Below are 21871 nucleotides of genomic sequence, written 5' to 3' on the forward strand. Positions count from 1 at the left end.
CCCCCCTGCTGCTCTTCCCCATGAGTACCACATTCTTTAGTCAGAATGAATGTTACTGTGCCTTGTTCTTTTAAAGTTCATGCCTTTCCCTCTATGTGGAACTATCCTACTTCCCATCTCTCATTGATTAAGTTCTCTCATCCCACAGAGCCTTCATGGTGTCCCCCAGTGGGATGGTCTCCCTGTTGCACTCCTTCAGTACTTTGTGCCTCACTTGCCAGATTGAGGCCCCGTTAGCCCATTTTCCTTTAGCTCTTGTCTTCTTGTCTTCCATAACCTGGGGAAGAAATGTGATAGGAGAATATGGAAAGAATATAAATAAATCACTGACTATATCAGTGATTTTAGTCTAGGAAAAAGAACATGGACTTTATAATCACAGACTTCAGTTTGAATGACACTCTTTGGAAGTTACTTCACCTGTTTGAGTCTCTAAAAATTAACTGGTCTATAGAATGAGGATTTAAAAATTATTTATCTATGAAAGCTTAATCTCTACCGTAGTGCATGACAAGTAGTAGGTCCTCAATATAATTTGGGGGCAATTACCTTGAAGGGCAAGGCTCCTTCTGGTATCTTCCTGTGATGATTAAGTGAGAAAACATATGGAAATATCTGATACTCAGTAAATGACTTATAGGTTAACTGTATTTTAAATGACACATTTTCTCCTTGCTATATTGACATTTTAGGGAACCATGATTTTATATGTGATACTCCTACCACACAGTATAATGCAGTTTGTGGGTATAATTCTGGATGTTATTTTACCGAATTTAAGGGCTTTCGTGAATTTAAGGTTGTTTCAGATAAGTTTCTATAAGTATTTAAAACAAAATATGCAGTGCCTTAGTACATATCTTAAATTTTATCAAATCAATTTGGAAATAGTAGTTTATTTGTTCAGTGTTAGATTATTGAAAAAGGAATGTGAACGTTGAGTAGTTTCATTCTTTAAAAAATAATATTTATGTGTTATAAACTTTTAGTTTTGCTCTTAAAATGGCATGAGTGCTGTACTGTTACCCCTGAGGAAACCCTTCAGTGTGTCATTGATACTGTCTGTTTACAGAGGAGGAAGAGGACGGTGCTCCAGGGAAAATGGAAGAACAAAGGAAGATGAATCAGGACAGTGTTCATCACACCTTAGGTAATGAATTGTATAAATTCCTGAAGTCTTATTTTGGTGTTGTTTACTTTGATTTTAGCCACTTTCTTACTGCTCTAAAGACATATACACAGCTTCCCCGAAGTTGCCTTGTTTGGTCTGGATATCTTATGGCTGATAAGCTGCTTAGTCCCATTTAGGATGCATGAAAACCACTTGAGAAGGATTTATAAAGTAAGCCAATTTATACAAGGTATTCCTTCCTGAATTACTTTGTAATGACTCAATTAGCTTTCATTTCTGCACAAAGGAGATTTAGTTGCATAAATTAGCTTATCATCATTGAGGAAGTGTCACTGCTAAAGGACAGTTTATAGATACAACATGCAGTTGCTGTCAAATCTATAAGAATGTAATATAGACATCTGTGTATACTTTGTGCTTGAGCAGAACAGACTTCTGCCATTCAGAGACTAACAGGGGACAACAAGTTGCCCAGGGGACTGGCAATGTAGACATCTCTGAAAAGGTCAACTTGACACAGGCTCTGACAATCGACCCGCAGCTCTGTCTTCTTTGATAAAAATCAGATAAACTTAAGACCGCTAATTGATCTGCAGCCTGTTTAAATGTTGGCCATGCATATCTTCATTGCATATGATTAGCACAGAAAGCAAATGAATTGGGTAAGAAATGCCAGAGTCCAGTGACAGCAGCTTAAAAATTGGAAAAGGACACTGGTGGCCTAGAAGGCTAGGAAGGATGTTCCCCTTATCCACTTCCACTTGGCAAATGGCCCCAAGTACTAATTACGACTGAGACTGGAAAAATAGCTGCACATGCTATGTACAAAATCACATGATATGGACTTTTCTTGCTTGTTGTTATTTCCAACTAGCAGGAGATAAACTGTATCTGTAATGCAAACATGAGGTTAGTTTTGATAAACCAGCAATTTTTTTACACGGAAAGAAGAGGAGGACTGCCTTCTTATCAGGACTTTACACCTCTTCGTAGCCACATTTCAGCTGGGGCAAGGTCTGCCATTCATCCCCGTGTCTTGCAAAAAGCTGGAGTTGGGGTCACCTTCCCTTCTCTGATATGTCCATACATCACTCTTTCAAGCTGTCAGAGGCAGGGTGGACAAGAAGTGTATGTTCAGGAAGTAGCCTTCCAGAGTCCTTCCTACTGTGACATGTGGAAAGGAAACAGAGGCCTGATTCTGGACCCGGACAGGAAAGCAGAAGCAGGTTGCTGCAGAAGCTTTTGGTTTGCTTTTTTCAGAAAGGAAGTGGGACAGAGTCATTAGATGTTAGCACTCCAATCCTGTAAAATGAAGCTGTAAAACACCGAGGCTTAGTGAAACCTTGACAGCATTCTATAGTAATTTAAGTATGTATGTTCTGGGTTATGTATCAGGAAGCTTCTGCCAAAAACATGTAGTTTTCTTTGTTTAAAATTTCAATGCAGATATATTAATAGAAAGTAGACACATAAAGATAATCTTTCTCAGGTACAAATATTTTGGCTTAAAGCAATTATATTTTTCAAAAATCCTTTTAATGTAACCATCTCCCGAATTTTTGCCATTGAGGGTAAGATAAAAAAAATCAGTTTTCCTCAAAGGAATGCAATAAGTAGATTTAGCTTTTCATGCAATAGCTATAAAGTACTACGATAATTCTTATCTTTAGTGACATGAAATTCTTTTCAAGCAACAGTTTTAATGCTTTTGCATAGAAGTGACCTTTGGTCTTCCCTAGGCTGTCAAAGATGTAACACTAGAAGTTTGTTTGCCATGCAGGGCAGTGAGTTGACAAGGGTATTACTATCTTGCTGAGCATCATATGACATGAACTTCTAACCTTACTCAAGAATGTTATATATTTTTCACATTGACTGATTTTACTAAAAAAAAAAAAAACTGTTCTAATGTAAAATATGTAAGCAAAAACAAAATTAATCTTGTCTTTCTTACAAGTTTGTTCATGTTCAAGCTTATGTATCTTGCAGATACGTGTGTATGTGTGTATAAAGATCCCATTTGAGTTTTTTGAATATTATAGAATATTCTTACCTTTCTAAAATAATTTTTAAATCTATAACACCCAGAGAGAGATTCTCCATTATCTTCTTGTCATTTGTTTCATTTGTTATCATCATGGTTTTTGTCTTTGCAAAGCATCTACACCATTTACAGGTTTAGTTGATACTTTCATAACAGTTGTCAGCTTTGCCCAATGATCTGTTCTTGTATGTTTTTAAAGGCAGAAGCAAGTACATTGTTTAAATCCTTCATAGGCAGGCTAATTTATTTTTTTCTTATCTTCTTTTTTAATCATTTATGCCTCTCAGAAAAATAAACATAATAAGGTGATTCGTGATTTTTTTGTGTAATTTTGAAAATATAGATCATAATGTGGATACAATAGAAATATTAATCCATGTAGTAAAGACAACTAAACAGACTTAATTTGTATTTCAAAATGTATATTTATGATACTATGCTTCATCCCATTTAAAAAAATACATATCTCACATAAATTATTTTTCAGTGTGTAGGTGAACAGTGTTAACTTTTTTATACCTATCATGCTTTGGACCAGGCTTTATCTACGCTTAAGTTTTTTGTGTATGTTTAACCACACTTTAAATTTTAAAAAGTAGACCAGAGAATCTTGCTGCTCTCTAAGGAATAAGACCATTCCAGTTTTTATGTCCAGATTTCATATCAAGAATTTAAACATTACTTTCCTGAGGAGACTAAGGCTAATAAACATACACTGCCAGGTTTTCTCCCTAGTTGTGATTTTTCTATGTTATAACTAGTATTGCATGCTGAAATAGATAGAATAGTAAATCATATGTACATGTAGCTGTGTGACATAAACAAATTATTCTTTAACAGAGCTCACATATGGGACACAGAAATGAGGTTGGTCTTTGGGTAACATCATCATCAAGATTATAGAAAGCACAGTCGAAAATGCGTCTTTTTCCCAGTATTGCCAAATCGCTAGCTCTGTTGCCTCTTTACAGCAGTGAGATTTAATGAAATGCTCATGATGCACATCTAGGGAGAGATGCATCTTGCGCACGGTGGGGGTCTCCCTTCCCCTCATGTGCTCCTGTAACTCCCATTAGTGTTAATGGGAGTTTCACCAAGCGCATCGAGGGGAAGAGAGACCCCAAAGTGATAAGGATTATGTGTTAGAAATCACCATATACTTTTCTTTTCCTTCTTTTTCTCCCCTCCCTCTTGAAAATCTGCCGAATGAAAAACTATTGCAAGAGAATCTGAAAAAGGGAAGAGCAGCCTGGACAGCTGGGGAACCCATTGGGACGCCATAGCTCAGCCAAAACCTCTACTCTAGTTTTTAGCCCAAGTTTTGTTTCTTCTGCCTTTTTGGACCAAGCCTAAGGCTGAGCAGCGTGGGGAACACACAGGAGCCTTGACTGGGGAAACCAGCCATTCAGATCCTTTTACCTCCTGGCCGGTTGCTGTGGGGGAGGGCCTTGCATGTGAAATGATGTCATCCTCTCTTTGCTCTAATTCCCTGACTTTTAAACTGACACTGACGGACTGCATGGGGCGCAACATTTGACCCATTTAGCAGTTGATTTAATCTGACTAGAATGTTTCAACTTCTAAATCTCTATTTGTCTAAATAAGTGGTTTTTAAAGGAAATCAGTCACTTTATTATTAAGTGATTTTTTTTCCTAAAAAAAATTGACTATGTTTGGAGTGATCTGGCCAGCCAGAGTGCCCTCTAGTGTCCATTTATAGAATTTACTTAATATATGCTTTGGGGGGAAAATGTAATGAAGGGTGGCCACAAGCATTGTTAGTTCTTGGTTGGATTCCCAGGCTTGTATACGTCCCTGCTGGTATCAGTGATGAGTGCTCAAATGCTAGTGTAGAGAAGTCAATAAGGTGGCTGTCTCTATCTGTCTGCCTCCCTCCTTACCTCTCCTCTCCCATTGTCCCTCTCTCTCAGTTTTAATTCTTAGAAACCTAGAGACAATTTAATAGGGGGATTTTGCTAGGTTGTGTATTTTCTTACAAGTATAACTGAAGAGTAGGATCCTACTTCGTAAATGTTCAAACTCCATATTACGCAGATTCTCTTTTTTGGCTTTAAAAAATGTTTTAGATATTCAAGAGAATTTTTAGAATTTCTGGTAAACTTAACACTTTGTATTAATCACAAACTAAGTGCAGTAAGATGAACACTATAATGACATGCTAATATGACTGGTTGTGTTGGAATTGCCAAGAAGCCTGCTGTTTGAGAGCCATATAACAAAACTAAGATGACAACCCTGGTCTAGCATGTGTCTCCACAGTTATCCCCTCAGAATTCAAAGATGACATTCCAGTGATGGAAGTTGTCAGCACGTGTATGTTCTGCCTGGCTGGTGAATACACGGACGTCTTATTGATATTACTTGCATTCTTTTTGCATTAACTCATCAAAACTCAATTATCATGAAATTAAAAACAGGAAACAGTTCTCAGTGTAACAAAAGCATCCAGTGTATTTAACTCTGTTCTGTGTTTCAGGAGCCCCACATTGTATAAGTGACAAAGCATTTATTACCCAGTTTATTGTGGTATTACAGAGCGGAAAGCGCTAAATAATCAATCAGTTAATGGTCTGTATGGCAGTTTGAGCACATCACATCCATTGTGCTTATGCTGTTAGAAGGATGAGCTGATAACTCCAGTGTATGTTGCATGTTTATTCAGAGCCTAATGTCCTAAACTGGGGCTGACAAAAATCTGTTGAAAAACGCAGCTTCAGCATTGGCAATTTCAAAGTTGCTAAAATATTATATTTCAGAGACAAGCTTGAGAGGCTTTGAGTACAAACGTCCCCAAAGAAAAGAGCTGCAATTACCCTTTATATTATTTCCACATTATCCACTTCTTTTAACCAGCTTTAGGTTTTAGGATTTAAAAAAAATTTTTGGTTCCCCAGTTTTGGTTTTATGTTTGTACATTAGCTCCTTTACTATTATTATTTTTATGAGTGTCCCAAGTTCTGTGAGATGGTTATTTCACAGTGTGTATGTCACATCTCATAGATATTGGTCATTGTGAAGTGTGGCAGACTCATTTTCAAAACATGCTGCAAGTGGGCTTAAGTGTGTTATACAAAATAAGTAGAGGCCAGGCACGGTGGCTCATGCCTGTAATCCTAGCACTCTGGGAGGCCGAGGTGGGTGGATTGTTTCAGCTCAGGAGTTCGAGATCAGCCTGAGCAAAAGTGAGACCCCGTCTCTACTAAAAATAGAAAGAAATGATCTGGACAGCTAAAAATATATATAGAAAAAAATTAGCCAGGCATAGTGGCACATGCCTGTAGTCCCAGCTACTCAGGAGGCTGAGGCAGAAAGATTGCTTAAGCCCAGGAGTTTAAGGTTGCTGTGAGCTTGACACCACGGCACTCTAGCCAGGCAACAGAGCGAGACTCTGTCTCAAAAACAAAAAAAGTAGGAAGCGACTTTTAGGTACTGGTTTGATGAGAACACGTTGCAATGACAGGTTTTAGATGGAAGGTGGAGAAAGAAAAAAAAGACATTCAAAATCAGATTTTTGAAAATGGTCTTAATTAGAGGATAGTAAGAAGTAGGATCCTTATGTGGATGTAATAAAATGTTCATTTACTCCGGATAGAATTTTTTAAAATTATTATGGTAATCTAGGGCATCCTTTAATTTCTGTTGATTCATTTTAAAACGAGGGCTCATTACATGAAAGCTCTAACTCATGCTTTCTCTTTCTTCTTCCTAGGAGATAAAAGCACTGATTATGCTAATTTTTACCAGGGTTTGTGGGATTGTACAGGACATCTTTCTGATGAGTTGTCATTTAAGCGTGGTGACGTGATTTACATTCTCAGCAAGGTAAGGAGATACCCCAAAATGACAACTGCAAAGGGGGACAAAGCTTGCATTTTAAATGCATTTGGGCTTACAGCACTAGGGGAAAATGCCAGTTGGAATTCTGCTAGGTCCTTGCTAACAATTGGGAGTTCAAAATAATTAATTATTTTGTCAAGTGAAATATAATCAAATTTTAAACACAATCAGATAACAGGATTCAACTTAACAGTGTGTTTACCTATCACTTTAGCCCTTGGCTCACATCCACCCACCGCCTTCTCCAGAAACAATATACTTCTGCGAAAGTTAACATTGTAAGGTATTAGGTTATTTATTATGTTTTTCTTTTCCTCTTCCTTTTTATTCTTCTGTGTGCTTATTCTGATTTTGTCTGCCATTCACTACTGGAAACTGTGTTTATAGAACAAGTTTTTCATCTTTATGTAAATACATTGGGTGTTCCGACAATTTAAAAGCAATGCTTTTCTATTCAGACAGGTTTAGGTAATTTCTTTTAAGTTTAACATACTGTATTTGTAAACATAATAGCAAAGTATATTGCTATAAACTTATCTTTATATATATGTGTGCAAATCTTTGTTTTTGCTTCTTAAGACTTATAGAGGATTATTCAGAATCTTTTCGTCCTTAGATTTAAAAATCAAGTTTCTTATCATGATTATACTTCTGATAACATGTGTGAGCTCCCCTAATTTTCATATTTTAATTTCCTCTACTGTAAAATGGAGACTTAAAAAATCCCCCTCTGTCTACTTTATGAGATTATTTAGGAACGAATGATATGATACAATTTAAATATAAGTAGGGGAATGTTAAATCATAAGTCTAGGAGTTTAATGTGGTCTCTTGATTAGAGAAATATTTTAGACTTTTCAGAGAGATAATATGACTTGTTAGATACAGAAGAGAATTTGGAAATAAGGTCACATATTGAATTTTAACACTAGATGGCTGGTGCATAAAATCATAACTCAAAGAATCATAGAACATTAGAGTGAGGGGTCTTAGCGGTGATCATCTCTTCTTGGTTTAAAGATGAACGATCTTGAGTAAAGAAAGTGCCAGAGTCAGTACTTGAGCTAGGTGTCCTGACTCCTAGATCAGTGCTTTTTCCTGTTTTCTTTCTTGTACTTCTACCTACCTTCCTTCCTCCCTCCCTTCCTCCCTTCCTCCCTTCCTTCCTTCCTCCCTTCCTTCCTTCCTTCCTTCCTTCCTCTCTTTCTTCTGTTTAATTTGAAACTGTCATAAAGCATCCATAATGTGCTAGGACCCATTCTGGCACCAAGAATCCAAGAGGATTAAGATATAGGCACTTGTAGGTTATCAGGAAAACGCTGAAAGCCCAAGAACACTGCCCTCCAGGACTGGCTGTGAAAGGAGCAGCGTTCCCATAGGCACGTCTTACTGCCACCACTGCCTCAGGAAATCATTTCTGTTAACATGGAATTAAAAGTATAATCATAGCTGTGTGTCGTACTTTCAGGATTCCGGGGGAGGTAGTGTCTGTTCTCCCAAACCTGTTTTGTGGAGACCGTCATTCTGTTTGTGAAGCCTGATCATAGAGCTAGGGTTAGAGGTGGTCCAGCTCAAGGGAACCATATACTTCCATCTAAAAGTTTTAAATGCTGTTATCTAGGAGAGAGCTGACCAAAAATACATCCTCCGTCAGCCTTTTATAAAGCTTGAAGTTCTGCCATCCTGATCATATTGATTAGGGATCTTCTAGAGATGAATATTTTACCTGGGGCTTATTTTGGTTTTTGCAAAAAGAGCCAAGAAAGAAACAGGAAAGAAGACCTTGTCCGCCAGCACATCATCACCGCTGGCTGAACGATTATAGTTACCCAGCTGTGGACCTGGTAGAATCAACCTGGTAAATCTTGATGAGGGTGAAAAGAAAGGACACTTAACTCTTCTTTGATGGGATTTAGACATATTCTGGGCCATTGATGGGTGTCTTGGCTATTGGTAGTCAGTGTGCTTTGGGGTTGAGTGTATGTTTGTGAAGACTCTTATTTCCCTACCTCGCTTTGGGCGAGTTCAGATAGGAATCTCTTGAGACTCTGTAATAATCTTTTATTGGCTTGGCCTTCCAGTTTTATCAAAACTTTGGCAAACAGAGACCATAAATTAATACCATAAATTCATTTAATATGTGAATGATGACTGCAATTTTGAAAGCTTGGTATTATTATAACTTAAGAATTCAAGGCCTTTAATAGAAGAGAGCAAAAAAATTGCTCGAAAGGGCTTGTTTCTAGATCAAGGTAGGGCCAGTGTTATGTACTGACAGATTTTTTTAAAGCAAAATTAGTGTAGAAATTGCTAGCATTACTATATGCCTAGAAATTTGTTTAATCTTTCTCAGAGTTATATTTCATGGTGATGGGATGAAATTTTACCATTTTAATTTATTTTTTTACACCATCTAGTGGCTCAGAATGAGTAGTGCAGGTAATTGCAGCTAATGTGCACAATCAAAATGGTGTCATAAATTCAACTTTAGATCTAGATATGGGTTATTACTTTCCTATCTCATGTAAATAAAGAATTAGAATTAATCATGAGAAACTTTGTTCATCATTCTGAATTAAATATAGAAATTATATGTATAAGGAATACTACATTTTAAGAAATCTAACATAATATTTGTGGAGACATAAAAAATGTATACTTTGTAAAGAAATTAATGCTATGAATTTTCTAATAAATAAAACCATTTAAAAGGTGTTTAAAGATATTCAGCTTTCTTGTGGTAATGAACTAAATTACAGTTTGAAATATTAAATTATCACTCTTTGATTCAACTTTTCTAGAAGTTTGTCAGTTCTGAAAATGATCTTAAAAAGGGAACACAAAATAGTTTAAGAAAAGATGCATTCTTTCAATATAAATAAACATTTAGACAAATCAGGAAAATGGCATACATTATAATGAAGAGTGTTTTAATTTTGTAAATCTAATGGCAGAAAAACATTTAATTAGTTTAGGGATTAAGTTGCCTTCATTAAAAAATCACTACAGAAATATACAGGGCATCCCGAAAGTCTCCATACAAAGGAAAAATTTTGTAATGAATATTTTGTAAATAAAGGTACATTTAGCTACAATTTCCCATTTTCCCTATGTATGGTGACTTTTGGGACACCCCATAGTTTTATTTTAAAATTCAGTTGTCTTTTTCTGTTTTGCAAGGAAGCCTTGGTGGAGTGTCAGCTGTGCTCAGTTGGCCTGGGGGTGATTTATTTAGGCCTCTTTTTAGAGTTATACAAATCTTAGTCTTTATATTTTTCCAGTGAAAATTAAATGTTACAATAAAGGAAGAAGAGTAGGCAGATACCCTGCCCTTCCCCCTCCCTTTTTAACATTTTCCAATTAGCAGCTATCATGTGACCCCTGGCTGAGCCAGCCCCTCCTTCAAACTATCTGGCATCTTCTTAGTTTTAACCTTTGAACCTCACTAATAATAAATCTAAATACTGCTTGCCTTAAAAGGCAAGCCAGTAACTTTTTGCTTTGCAGTTCTTTTTATATAGGGTTGCTGCTGGGTTTTTTATGTGTTAAAATGCTTCAATAGTTCAATGGAGATTTGGAAATCTTTTTTTCCCCTAAAAAAAAAAAATGGAGCAAATTTACAAGGATGGATAAAGTGGAACTTTTTATTTCAATGACAGCTGCATTGTTAGTGGATTAACTCTGAAACACAAGTCTTGGTTTCATATTCATTTGATAGGAAGAAAATCATATTCGAGTTAGAAAACCTTTATTTATTTATTTAAGGAATCAGGTTGCTTAAAATCATGCTATAATTTCTAAGGTAAGAAGAGTTCTTGAGTTTCAGATCTTATAAAATTCATTTTGCTGAGAAGGATAGAATTGAGAACTTGAAATGCTAAGGCAAAAAAATAAATTCTTTGACTAGTTTGAGTTTCATTTTTATTACCACTTAAATAAAACATAGACATAATATTGCAGTTAATAGTATTTTCCTAGAAACATGTTCATGAAATTTCATAATTTCAAGAGCAGGATTCGTGCTATGTGGCAATAGGCACGTTGCATAGCACTGCACAAACCAGAAGGCAGTGTCAGAGAGGCAGGACGGGCAGAGGTAGCAGTGGAGGCGGCTGCTTTGGAAAGGAGCCAGGCTGCAGGGCCTGCTTGGTTTAGTCCAGCATGGAATAATCAAGGGTTTGCCAGAAGAAGAACAAAACCTTAAAGAAAAGTACTAAGTTGATAATTTTTTTTGTTGTTGTTACTTATAACATATGTGAGGATGGTAACTTTTTAAGAATCTCAAATTGAACAATCCAGGATTTCTTATGCCCTTTCCACCCCTACCCTCTACCTCAAAAATCAGGAACTCCCTCAGTGTGTGTAGCACACTTTCACTCTTTTGAAATGTCTCCCTCCTCTTCTCTTTAGAATGTGAAGCTGGATATTCCAGGGAAATTATTAGGCATGAGACAGTAGACATAGACTACTGATTAAGAAAAATTTTAGAGTAAATGTTTAATAAATTATAGATAGGTGACAGATGTTCACCATTGAATGTTTACCTATCTATCAAAAAGTAATCAGTAAAATTCTAAGAAAAGATTGTTTCTCAAATATTCTCATTGGAAGATCAGATTCCCTTTGGAAGAGTAGGATAGAAACCTGCTCATAATATTAATAAGCAGATTGCCTTGTTGTGCATTCCAGAGTACTCTATTTTTTTGTTGCCCTGATATTTTGTTATACCAATTAAGAGACAGTGGGTAGGGAGAGGGAGGAAAGGAAAAAGTATTATTGAGCACCTACAATGTCCTATCGTAGGCACTTAATATGCTTTCACTCATGTAATTCATATGATAACACTATGAAATATATGCTGTTATAATTTTGCAGATTAGGAAACTGATGCCCAATAAGATTATTATGGAAATTGCCTGAAGATACCCAGCTAGTAAATGCCTTTTCCAGGAATCATTGCAGGTCTAACATCTTTTCTCTTTCTACTTTGCTACACTTAAGTGGGCCTTGATTAGGACTTTAAGTTTTTTTCTGTATCAGTTTAATTATAACTATCACATTTCCTTTCTACACAACAGTGAACTGTGTTATCAATAGTATCTTCTGCATAATTAAATCTTTTATAGATGGTCAAAATTATTCCATTTTCTAATCAACAAATATTTTATGAACACTTATTATTCAAAGCATTATTCCTAGCAGGATCCAAAAAAGCCACAAGCTGGCATTCTTTCAAGGGTACTGTAGTTGAGTTGTAGGGAAGACCAATCCATTAAATAGAAAATAGTAATAGAGCACAGTGTAGGCTATAAGTGTTGTAGTATTGGAGAAGTCCAGAAGAGAGGGATATCGGTAAAGCCTGGCATAATTAAGGAAAGATTCGTAAGGAAATAGAACTTGAACTAGAACTTCACATATGGATAGAGTTTATTCATTCAACAAATATTGAAATGCTTATTTTTTGTCTGTTAGATATAAAATCCAGAAGAATGCAATGGAAAAGGGAGGATGGTCCTATCAAAGAAAGGGAAGCATAGATCCAATAGACAGACAGTCAGGATCACTTCTCTTCCCCTACCTTCTTGGAGAATGGTAGGCAGCCAGAGAAACACTGCAAGAAACCAAACCAACCTGATGTTTCCAACCTAGTTTTCCTACCTCATCTTATACCACGATTCCCATATCTTCCTCCTGTACCTTTTGTGTTAACCACGTTCTCAACTACTTGCTCTTCCCTGAACACGGCACATTCTTTTATCTCTCCAGGTCTTTGCACTTGCCTTGTGTTACTCCTTTCATTATTCTATCTGGAGTAGGAGCCCAACTGTCACTCTGTGCAAAGCCTCCTAGATTCCATTGTAGAATTAGCTGCTTTTCTTTTTACAAATTTCTTCCCTTTCCCACCCAATATCCAATGTTATGATTATCTTTCTCTCTCTCTCTTTAAATTCTGAAGTTCTTGAGGTAGACAGTGTGTCCTAAGTATTTTTGTATCCGCAATATCTAACATTATGCCAGACAGATGTTTAATATATGTTTACCAAAATAGAGTTAAAAATAGAAAATAATTCTGACTTCTTAAAAGAACTTAGAATGATAGAATCATAGAGTAGGGAGACCTTAGTGCTAGCCCTTCACTTTATAGGTGAAGAAATTGAGGCTGAACATAATTAGAGAAAAATAAGTAAAAGACCAAAGGAAAAAGGACCATCTGTATGGAAACTTTAAAAGACAAAAGAGTTTCTACAGTTGAACTTCCACCTTGGCCCTGAGCTTCTTGGCAGCCAAACTGAAAAAGGGAAAGATAGGGAGCTAATAATTCCTTTTAGTCATAGGGGAAGAATCTTGGCTTTTCCCAGCAACTGGCTACTTAAAAAAAAAAAAAAAAAAATTCCCACATGAATTTCTAGAATCTGCACTGAATATCTGGCCTGAACAACTTTACATAATAAGTGCAAAATGGCAGGTAATAGCTTCAACAAAAAATTTTCTTAGTAAATATAACAAAATATTTCATAAAGGTAATTCTGCAAGGGCCCAAATGTGTAATAACTAGGCTTATCAATTTATATTAAGTATGCAACTGGGTTATTATAGAATCTCAATGAGGAATATAAATATAAACCAAAAAAAAGAAAAAGAAAAATCATCACTAAAGAACTTAAGTAGTGCCCAAGGTCACATACCTAGTTAGCACAGAGCTATGATGAGACTCTGGATCTTCTGAGAAGATAAGAATGCTACCAAGAGGCTGGAAAACCAGCAGACTTTCCATTGTACCTCCCATCGTTTCTACCTTTGCATGGATCTGTCTTAACCTCTTCAGGACTTAGAAATAAATCCAACTGAAGTCATTTCTTCTGAGAATTAGAATTATTTGGTCCCAGTTCCAAAGGGGGCAAATGCCTTTCTTTCTGCACATGAGATTTAAGCGCTTTAGACAAGGCATCCCGTATAGTGCGTTTGAAACATGGTGGCAACAGCATGACAAGGAGCAACGTCCTACTTCAGGTTGCACAGCTGGACTTGCACAGGCAGCATGCTTTAGAGCAAACGTTTGTGTAGTCACTACTGAAAGTCTTTAAATACGTCTAATATATACAAATGAAAAGGTCTTCCTATTGGAAATTACATTTCTTAAAATATTTAGGATAGTCAGCTGATGCATCATCCAAAATGAAGAATGAGTCTATTTCATCCATCCAGTATCTGTTTTTTGAACACTTTTTACACGTCCAGCATTGTGGGGAGTATGGATTGAGCCTAAGGCCTTCCCCTGACCTCAGTGAGTTTGCACTTTATTTTAGTTGAAGGAATAAAACTAATGTACATAAAATCCACTGAGGAATAAATGCTCAGCTCGAAATGAGAGATGTGAGTATGGGTTAGATAATTTGGAGAAAAATTCATGACAGTTGAGTAACTTGAGTTGGGTCTTAGTCATTGGATGGGGTTTGGCTGGGGGACGGGAGACATCGCCGGGAAGGGAGCACCACGGGTGGAGGTGGGAGTGAGTGTGGTGTGCAAGGGTGGGCTGTGCGGACCAGATCAGTGACAGGAGAAGGTTGCTGGTAGGGTGGGAAGGAGCCAGGCAGAGGAGTTTGTAGTTGATGCAGTGGGGAGCTAGTATAAGTTCTTGAGCAGCAGGGTAAACTGATGAAAACAGTTTCTGGGAAGAACAGAGGCAAAGCTGATAATGCAATAATCCAGGGCGAGCTGATGAAGGCCTGAACTAGAGTGGTGACAGAATAGCGCGGAGTGGATGAACCTGAGAACAGTTAATGGAGTCATGCCTTGGTAGGTGCAATACTGTACACTGAGTACCAAAGCCACTCTCTACTGAGCATGATTTGGTCTTTCTTTGCCTAACATTATCTATGAATCATCAGTCTGAATATCAGTTTTCACTGTGTGGTATTAGATTAATAACTGTTGACTATGTAGAAATTTGAATTAAAGGTGTCTTGACTCTTGGGATATAAACTAAAATTTGTTACACGAATTAAATTCTTTCTATTAGCTTCCTTGTCCTTTTGTCTTTCTTGCTTTAAAAATGGAGTGTAGAAGAGTACGAGAAGAAAAAATAATAAATCTTTGGATTAGAGGAACTCAAAGTCACACCTGCATAGTAAATTATAAAGTAGTGAGGTTGATTTTCTTACACTACTGGGAAACTTAGTGTCTTTAAGCAGGTTCACGAATGGTAGTGTTTAAACATTACGAAGGACCTTAGAGATTGTGAGCGTCAATTTCCTTATTCAACAGGTTAGCAAACTAAGATTCTAGCAGTTAATGTTAGATAGTAATGGTAAAACACTGAGGTTGTCAAGTTCCTGGTGTGCATTTGAAGAGAACTTTTTGAAATGATGCCTGTGTGAGAAATGAGAGGATTCTTACAAAGTTTCTGATCAGAGTTGATAAAAAGGAAGAGCCTGAAGAGGTAGCCTTCAAGAAAGTATTTATATATTTTCAAGTAACTATCTAGTTTTCATAGTACTACAGTGTTTATGAATAATTTGAAAAATCACAGTGAATACTTGGAAAACAATAGTGAAGTCCATTGGTTCTTAAACTTGCTGTATTTTATATTTTGTGACTAAAATTGCTTTCCTTTCCACGAAAGGCTGGTATGTTTTGAGGCACAGATATATGTTTGGAAAAAGAACACAAAGCCTTTTAACATGTCTAACACCTGTTGCTTTCAAACATATCAATAATTAGTTTCTGAAAGGGCTAGTACCTCGCAAAATCTTACAAGTGTTTCAGGTTTCTGTTAAGGCAGCATTCTTTTATCACATCCTTTGCAGAAAGTAGATTAATATATTTGAGAAATGAGAGTCATGGTGCTGAAAAGGATTTAAGTAAATATTGGGGCCTTATTTAAGTGTAAAATAATACACCAGCAGAGTGAGAAGATTTAGTTAATGAGTAAACATGGACATGTGCTTACTATTGTGTTGGATAGTCTCTGTTTTGCTTTATCAAAACTAGCCCCTTTTTCCTTGCCTTCTTACACAATCACTTTAATTTATTGCTTAGTAAATATTAATTAGGGCCTAAAATTTTAACGACAAAATAAAACAAATGAAGTGATTTTAATGGCATGAAAATTGAAAACACAGGAGTTATTATAGATCACAAGTATTCAGTGCCACCTTACTATTATTTTCTCGGAAATTGGGCAAGTTTGGCTTTTTTTTTTTTTTTTTTTGCTTCTTTGACTGTCACATTACATTTTGCCTTGAAGCCATCCATTTTGTAGATATTGAATTTCTTTTGAGTACTATTTTTATACAATAAGCATCGCTGCACCTCTGGATCTTGATAGCATTACAGCGAGAGGAGAAAGCAGCTTTGTGTTAGTAATTACCTAACATTGTCAGAAGCTGACTGCAGGCCTCTTTCTAGTGATAACAGAATAACCGCATAATGTAGCTTTATAGCACATGATTAATAGAAAATAATTACACGTCCTACAAAGGGATGCAATATTTCTTATAAATTGACTAGAATGGTTTCCTGTAGATTAAAGGACTCTTCATTATTTTATCAGTCCTCCTGAAGTACAGTCACTTGCCTGTGTTAGCATTTCAGTTGATGTTAAGAGCCGAGTAGGGTGAAGGATACCAGATGGCAGACCTTCTTGTACCTGAGATCTTGGGTGCCATAAAGATGACATGATGCTTCCTAACCTTTCAAAGATTTAGATGGCAGCCTGGTATGGATCGTCTCTTTATTTTTTGTTTATTAACAAGATAAGGTTTGAGAGTTTTTGTTGTTTTGCTTTAAATGATCCACCTGTGACTTTATAGAACAATGCTATAGTTAGTATGTGGCCTGCAAAACAACACTGTATCGATTGCATTGTTTTCTGCTCTGTAAGTCATATGACATCCATAATCACATTTGTTTGGGGTGGCAAAGAGGAAAGGTAAAGACAGGCAGATTTTCTTCTTCAGGAGGAAACCTTGCATGATAGTGAATCTTCAGGCCAAAGTTTAGAATATTGTACTCCAAGAAGCATTTTCATTGCAATTTATAGGCTGCAAATGGTTTAATTGGGATTCATGTTGCTCAGGAGGCTCATACAGAGGATGGTAATGGTAAAAGTAAAAGCTCCTTTGTTTGCAGTCTTGTCGACATACTCTAATGGCTGCAGTGTAAATCCATAAATTTGCCTCCTGTATTTTTAAGTCACTATATTTTATCTTATCTCTTCATTCCACACAAGAGTATTATATGCAATTCTTTATGAATGTAAAGGAACAAATACTCTGGTTTTTAGTTTTACCCTTTTAGGATTTAAATCTGTGATAATTTTAGAGTACTTTTATGAAGTATTTCTTAGGTTTTTCAATCATTTTAAATTAAGGGAAGCATTTAAGACTATTTTAGTTTAAAACTTCTTATTTCTCCCTAGAATGTTACTTTTAAGGAATTTGTTTAGTTACGTAAGCTCCTCCCTCCTTCCTGTTTACTGCTGTGCTCCTATTTAATGAATCTTATGGGTCTACCGTAGTACAGAATTCTCTCAGGTATGAAGTCTGTCATCAGTCCTTTGTTGATGTGATTTGTGGGAAATCAATTTCTTAAATTTGAGTTGAGTAAAGCTTTTTGAGAATGACAGTATGCCCTTAATTGACAGTACAGACTGTAACCAAAGTAGAATATAATACAGTAATATGTACTTCTGGCTTGTAATTTGAATCTAAACATTGACACCCAGATTGAGGGCCATTCTTCGGAAGCAGATATAGGTCAGTTTGTCCTCTTGCTAAATGTTTTCTCTGTCTGTCATGGGGTGGGGGTGACTAGTTACTTTACTCTTTCCAAATAATCAATTTAAAAATTCTTAGCTTGACATTGGGTAAGAGCTTTAACACTCAGACTTACCCTGTTAACTCTCTGTTTTGAAATCTTACAATAGTCTGTGGAAGGTTAAGTACATTTGTTTTGTTAAGCCTTAGGCTCTGATTGTATTCATTGTGTTAAAAACTGAAAAGGGCAATTTTATTAGGTACCTATTAGGATATGATGGCTGCTAATAATGGCTTTCAGTAAATTGGTATTTTCTTCTGATAAATACATCCTACATAGATTATAGTCATCATCACTGAGTTCTGGGCATCAGAGTATTCTCATTGTTTAGACAGTTTTGTCCACTAAGTTCATGCTACCAGTGGACTGTTAAAATCTTGAGTCTCCTGCTTCACAAGCCAGAGCTGTGTCCTCATTAGAATAAGAAGTGCAGGATTAATCTATCCTCCCCCTTTCCCTCCACTTTGTTCTTCCAATAAACCTAATTCTGATGCTGCCCACTGTTTAAAAAAGCACCTCTAGATTTTATCTTGTAATCTCTCTATTAATATACTACATATCAATACATATATGCTAATGTTGCTACATTTGTATTGAAGAATTGCATAATTTTCCCTTCTTTTGGTCAATAGCATACTAATCAATACAAATGTTAAGTCTGTACTGGTATTAACATTCCTTCCCCACATATAACTCAATATGCATATGCACATTTATCTGTGACTCATGTTGGAAAATCATAACCTATTGAATTACTTTTAGAATTGATTTTAAAAATTTATCTTATATGAAAAATTAAATTTGAATCCTACAATGCTTATGCAGAGTATTGCTTTTGGAAGATATTATTCTTGAAACTTGTAATTCATTTTACTTTGTTTGTATCTCACTAAACATAAATAAATTTGAGATAAAAATACATTAGTCAATCTGGCAGACATATGAGACCGGTTTACGGAGTGATCACAATGCCTAAAGCAGTGGTGCATCTGTCAAAGGAGGAAAAAGTGGGAGAAAAGGAGGCATAGGTTTGTTTACCTCCCTTTGCAAAGTAGATGCAGAAGTAACTCATCAATCACTCTTTCTTACAGCTGGATTAATATTTTGCCTTTATAACTTGAGATACTTTTATTCCCTATTGATCTTTCACTATAAGGGTGAATCTAACACCACCTTTAAATTCCTTCTACCCATCCTTTACCTAAGGTAGTTTATGATCAATAAAAGGAACAACAAATACCATAGGGAAGCTATATTAAAGGAACCTGTTTGTGAATTATGTTTTAAAGCAACTTTTTTTGTATTCTTAGTGTTTCTGTATTCTCTGATTTATCTGTTGAAATGTATGTATTAGATTTTTTCTTAAGAAGGAGCATACCTCTACATTCTAAATCATTTTAGGTCCTATCAGTTTAATTAGGAATAAAGTAGTTTATTGTGAAAAAAATAATTTTATCCTTGCTAGATGATAAGCTTCTTGAAGGCAAATACAGTATCTTAAAGATCCTGGCTTTAACCTTAACAACCTCTGGCACATAAAAGGTGTTCCCAGGCTTTGTGGACAGAGAGGGAGAAACAGACAGAGATGGGCGGGCGTGGGGAACAGTCGGAGAGAGCCGGCTTCCGGAGGTAGTTTCATTTTCTAAGTTCTTATCCTGAGTGATTGTTTCTGTGTTCTAAGCCTAGTAATAAACAGGCTTTGTGTTATAAGTTAATTTAAATCTTTGCCTAACAGCATTTTAAAGTGTCCAGAAACAAAAAAAGATGAAAATGTTTCCGTTTGCAGCTCAAGCTCTTGTAACTTTATAAAAAGAAATAACGTTTCTAAGAAGTTGCATACAAACGACATTGTACTTACACCAGTGTAAAGGTTAATATTGCATATTGTTTTCAATTAGGAATACAATAGATATGGCTGGTGGGTAGGAGAAATGAAGGGAGCCATTGGCTTGGTGCCTAAAGCCTACATAATGGAGATGTATGATATTTGAGAGTCCTGGGTAAGTACATTTTAATCCAATATTCTGTAATAGCTCATATGTTCTCTTGTTCTCTTCGTTATGAGTCGTTGCCTTTTTAAAAGTCTTTATAGTTTTCTGATAACACAAGATTGTGCCCCCAAATCTTTTTCGTTCTGTTTGATCTAGTCTAATTTTTAAAATAATGTCATGGAATTTACTTTGGAAGTGAAGAGTTTAGAGAAAGCTCCTTCAGTAATAACCAGCTGTTTTCTGAAACCACCTCCTCTTTAGTAAAATACCACTTTTATGGCCTTTTTAAGGAGTTAAACTGACAAAATTTTGAGTAAACATTCATTTTTCCTTGTCTAAAAATGTAATTTTTTTCGAAGCAGGGAAAATCAACATTTCGACTGAAGAAAAAAATTAATATGCAACTTTCCCTTTCTGGCTGCAGAAAAGGAAGATTCTTCTGCTTGTTTTCTGCTTGTTTGGATTTAGAAGCATTGTGAAAGCATGAATGACAGCTCATAACCTCTCTTTGTTTTGTTGACCATCTCTTGTCTTTGTTATTTTATGCAGTCATTCATTAAAATATTCCTCTGATGTGAAATTAAAGGATATTAATGTAAATTAGATGGAAGCAGTAAAGTTATGCCTGTTGCTATTTTGCAAAGATATAATTATAGTTTTTATTTACCCATTTCATTTATGTGAAGAATTCATCACTATTTTATACATGTATAGTCTACTATATTATAGTAGTCTACCATTGCTGATTATGGTGTGAGTTGTAATGTTTTGTAATCATTGGACATCTATTATTTTTTAGAATATAATATATAATTTCATATTATTTTAAATTGAATATATCATACAGGTTTTTTGGGGAGAGGATAAAGAATGTGTTTATGTTAAAGCTTATCTTAGTATTACTTTTCACACAATAGTAACATGGTTTTGTGAAAGAGGATTTACCGATTGACAAAATTACTTCCTGGTAAATACAGCCGCAGAAGGAAGAATGATAGGATTGCAAATGCCGGTGTGGTGTCACCTGCGGCTCACGTGCAGCCCAGAAGCATGGTTTGTGCAAAGCACTTTTCCAACAACAAATATCCTAGCTCCATGATGGTGTGCCAACATTTTCTTCCACAGTTTTGTTTAAATTCAATGAAATAAAAAAAATTCATCATAAACCCCATTTTACTGCAATTGAATGGTATAAAGAATCTCAATGTATTCTCAAAGTAAGAAGGCATAACCAAGCACTCTCTTATCCTGCCTTGTGACTGCTGTGCTATTGAAGTCCCACCTCAAAATAGCAGATCTGAGTCTCCTCTGTGCTTCTCAGAGCACTGAAAAAAAAAAAAAGACTTCAAGAGAGGAGAGTATAGAAATCACAGTGGTAAAGTGTGCCAACAGGTGAGTGGAAGAGTAGTGTTAGATTGACGTTTGAGTTATACTCTGTGCTGCCTAAGATTTGCAGAATCGTGTCATTACTTTTTCATGTATAGTTGAAATCAGAGGTATTTTAAATGCCTCATGAGGTGCCAGTATGGCCTTAATATATATATATCAAAATGCATTACTGATTGAATAATTATTTGGAATAGACATAATATTGAATCATTACTTAACAGGTACTATCTTTGTTGAACTTTTCAGATCTTTGCTTTATAAAGATCCTAACCTACCAAATGAGCTGATAATATTTAAAAACCTCAGTTATTTATGTGAAACTATTTGCAAGCAGTATTTCAGAGTATCTATTTTACCATTATCCCCTCAATACCATGATTATCCAGTTGCAAATGTAAAAAAAAATCTTAATTTTAGGAATTGTAAGTAAACTTAAGTTTATATATAGAGAGAGAGAGAGAGAGAGAGAGACATTGTGCAGTTAAAGTTTTCAAAAAATACATTTGTGCAATTGTTAACCTTTTCCTAAGACAGTTCCATTGAAATAGATTGAAATCATCTTGGCAAAAGTTAAGCAACCAGAGATGAGCTTAGTGGGCTGGTTTTCAAAGTCTGAGGGCTTGAAAAGCAAAAGCAGTT

General features: G+C 35.8%; 1 protein-coding gene across 2 annotated transcripts in view; it reads left to right on the top strand.

Moving 5' to 3' along the window:
- The window catches only part of SKAP2 (src kinase associated phosphoprotein 2), a 172585-nt gene extending 151996 nt beyond the window's left edge, over window positions 1–20589 (top strand). Inside the window, exons 10-13 of one of the 2 annotated variants that reach the window (XM_069461838.1) lie at window positions 1073–1150; window positions 6907–7019; window positions 19751–19852; window positions 20203–20589. In XM_069461838.1, the coding sequence (XP_069317939.1) occupies window positions 1073–1150; window positions 6907–7019; window positions 19751–19843 (284 nt within the window). In that variant the 3' untranslated portion in view covers window positions 19844–19852; window positions 20203–20589. The remainder of the gene's footprint in view (window positions 1–1072; window positions 1151–6906; window positions 7020–19750; window positions 19853–20202) is intronic. The other variant, XM_069461839.1, reaches the window with a different exon arrangement.
- The last annotated feature ends 1282 nt before the right edge of the window (window positions 20590–21871 follow it).

Source organism: Eulemur rufifrons, chromosome 29 (assembly GCF_041146395.1).
Source record: "Eulemur rufifrons isolate Redbay chromosome 29, OSU_ERuf_1, whole genome shotgun sequence".
Classification (NCBI taxonomy): Eukaryota; Metazoa; Chordata; class Mammalia; order Primates; family Lemuridae; genus Eulemur; species Eulemur rufifrons.